The following is a 2241-nucleotide window of genomic DNA, read 5'->3' on the forward strand; positions in this document are numbered from 1 at the left end:
TTTATGAGTAACATCTAAGATTATTTTCAGAAAACTCTTCAGGCTGTATATAATTGGCAGTATATAAATTCTTTGCGCTTTTGGACAGAATTAATAACTAAGTCAAAGGATAAATCAATATTACGATCGCTGTTATATCCCTTAGTTCAGGTACTAAATAAAATTTAAGCAATGAAAGTAATGAAAGTAATTCAATAGAAAAATGCTTTAATTTTTTATAGATTATTATAGGAACAATAAAAATTAATCCAACTGCGCAATATTATCCATTGCGATTCTATTGTTTAGAAATGTTAATAACTATTTCTAAAGAAACCGGAACGTTCATACCTATTTTGCCGTTTCTTCTTGAGGTATTTTTTTCATATTTTTAACGATATTTATAATATCATAGAGTACATTATCATTTTGTATATCAAATTTTTCTTTTTAGATACTGGAGTCTTATGATTTTAATAAAAGGCATAAAACAGTTATGATGAAGATGAAACCTATATCCTTTGATTGCATTTTGAAAGTGTCGAAATTACAATTTATAGAAAATGGCTTCAAAGATGGTATTATTGAAACTATTTATGATCTTATACTAGAACATGCGGCGAGTGAAAGTCATAAAATATATTTTCCAGAACTTTATACACCTTGTATAATACAGGTATTTTAAGAAGAAACAAAATTTAAAAAAACCAGAAATTTGTATTATTAGATATATCGAAAATATATTATTAAATCAATATATTTTATTTTATAGTTAAAAGAATTTCTGGAGAAATGTCATGTAGCAATTTATTGCAAGAAAATGAAATTGCTTCTAAATATGATTGAAGAAAATAGAAAACATATCGAGATCAAGCGTAATAAAGAAACAATAGACTTAAAAAGTATGGCAGAGATTACAAATTGGGAAAATAGAACGAAGACAGATGGTACAGCAATAGCCAAATTCTATTCTTCTTACGTTAAACTTCGTGAATCCCAAAACCTTAAACTTCTTACGAAGAATGAAGAAGAATTTAATATATCCGTTGGGAGAAAATCAACAAAACATAAATTAGATGAACAGAATGCAGAAGATAGCGAAGAAGATGAGTTTCAGGTGAAACGGGAATTGAAATAAGAGCAGAGAAACAATTGAATAAGAAAAAAACATAAGCATTAATATAAACAATGATTGAAGTTAAAAATAAGGATAAGATCTCTGGACTTTGGAATTAACAATTATACGTATTCAATATACATGCTGTGGGAATATATTTATTGTTTTATATCTAAATATGAATTTTGTTATTATATATATCTTTATATTTAATATAAATACTTATCCCTTATACAGTAATTTACTTATAATTATAATAATAATTCTGATTATTATACAGATATCGCGTATACATGTTGCGCGAGATACGGCCAAATTTCTTGACAATTTTTTTGTTCAATATCTTTTATGCATAAAGCGCCTGTTGAAGAAAGAAATACTTCATGTGTGAAACGTGTATATTTTTAAATATTATAATTTTAATTTTATAACAAAACTAGAAATTTTGTATACAATTAATATTTGTGTATAATGATACTAATAATATAGAAGATAATTAATAATTTATATGAAAAAAATACGAAAGATATGTAGGATGCAAAACATTTATTTAAGACTTTGATTTCAAATTAGATCAATTTTGTACATACACAATAGCTACAATTATATTTTTAGACTGTGTTATAAATTTACAATCAATTTTTTTAATATACAGGCATATCACCGACAAGTATGTAATAGACATAATGATGATAAACTATGAAAATTTTTAAATTAATTCAACGATTTCGTTTTTCTTTATAGCACTCCATTACATTTGTTTCGTTTCTAAACATAATAAACATATCGTTTTTATAAAAATATATCTTTAATGACACAAAAAGCAAATGCGCAATTTTTGCTCTAATTTTATCTACTTTACAAGAAGACGTTGTTGCATGCTCTTTTTTTTTAGCAAGTTTCAATTTGCATGATGATACAAACAGAATATGGGATATAACTCATTATATAATATTGTGATATAATTCATATCCGTATTGGAACAGATATATGTATATGTATATATATGTGATTAGCATACAGACTACTCGCGTTGACAATAAAATTTTTGTCGCTATACAAATTGAATAGATTTTATTTAATTCATATCATTTTATGCTGTGCTACGATGAATTTTTTAGTACAACTAGTGCATTAGCAACAGC

The 2241-nt window shown here is 25.3% G+C and overlaps 1 protein-coding gene across 1 annotated transcript in view; it reads left to right on the forward strand.

Annotated features, from left to right (window-relative positions):
• Window positions 1-1186, forward strand: part of LOC108684188 (nucleolar complex protein 2 homolog) — a 2896-nt gene extending 1710 nt beyond the window's left edge. The window contains exons 8-11 of the mRNA XM_018188356.1: window positions 31-150; window positions 222-353; window positions 434-655; window positions 752-1186. Coding sequence (XP_018043845.1) covers window positions 31-150; window positions 222-353; window positions 434-655; window positions 752-1117 — 840 coding nt within the window. The 3' untranslated portion in view covers window positions 1118-1186. The remainder of the gene's footprint in view (window positions 1-30; window positions 151-221; window positions 354-433; window positions 656-751) is intronic.
• The last annotated feature ends 1055 nt before the right edge of the window (window positions 1187-2241 follow it).

Source organism: Atta colombica, unplaced genomic scaffold (genome assembly GCF_001594045.1).
Source record: "Atta colombica isolate Treedump-2 unplaced genomic scaffold, Acol1.0 scaffold126, whole genome shotgun sequence".
Lineage (NCBI taxonomy): Eukaryota > Metazoa > Arthropoda > Insecta > Hymenoptera > Formicidae > Atta > Atta colombica.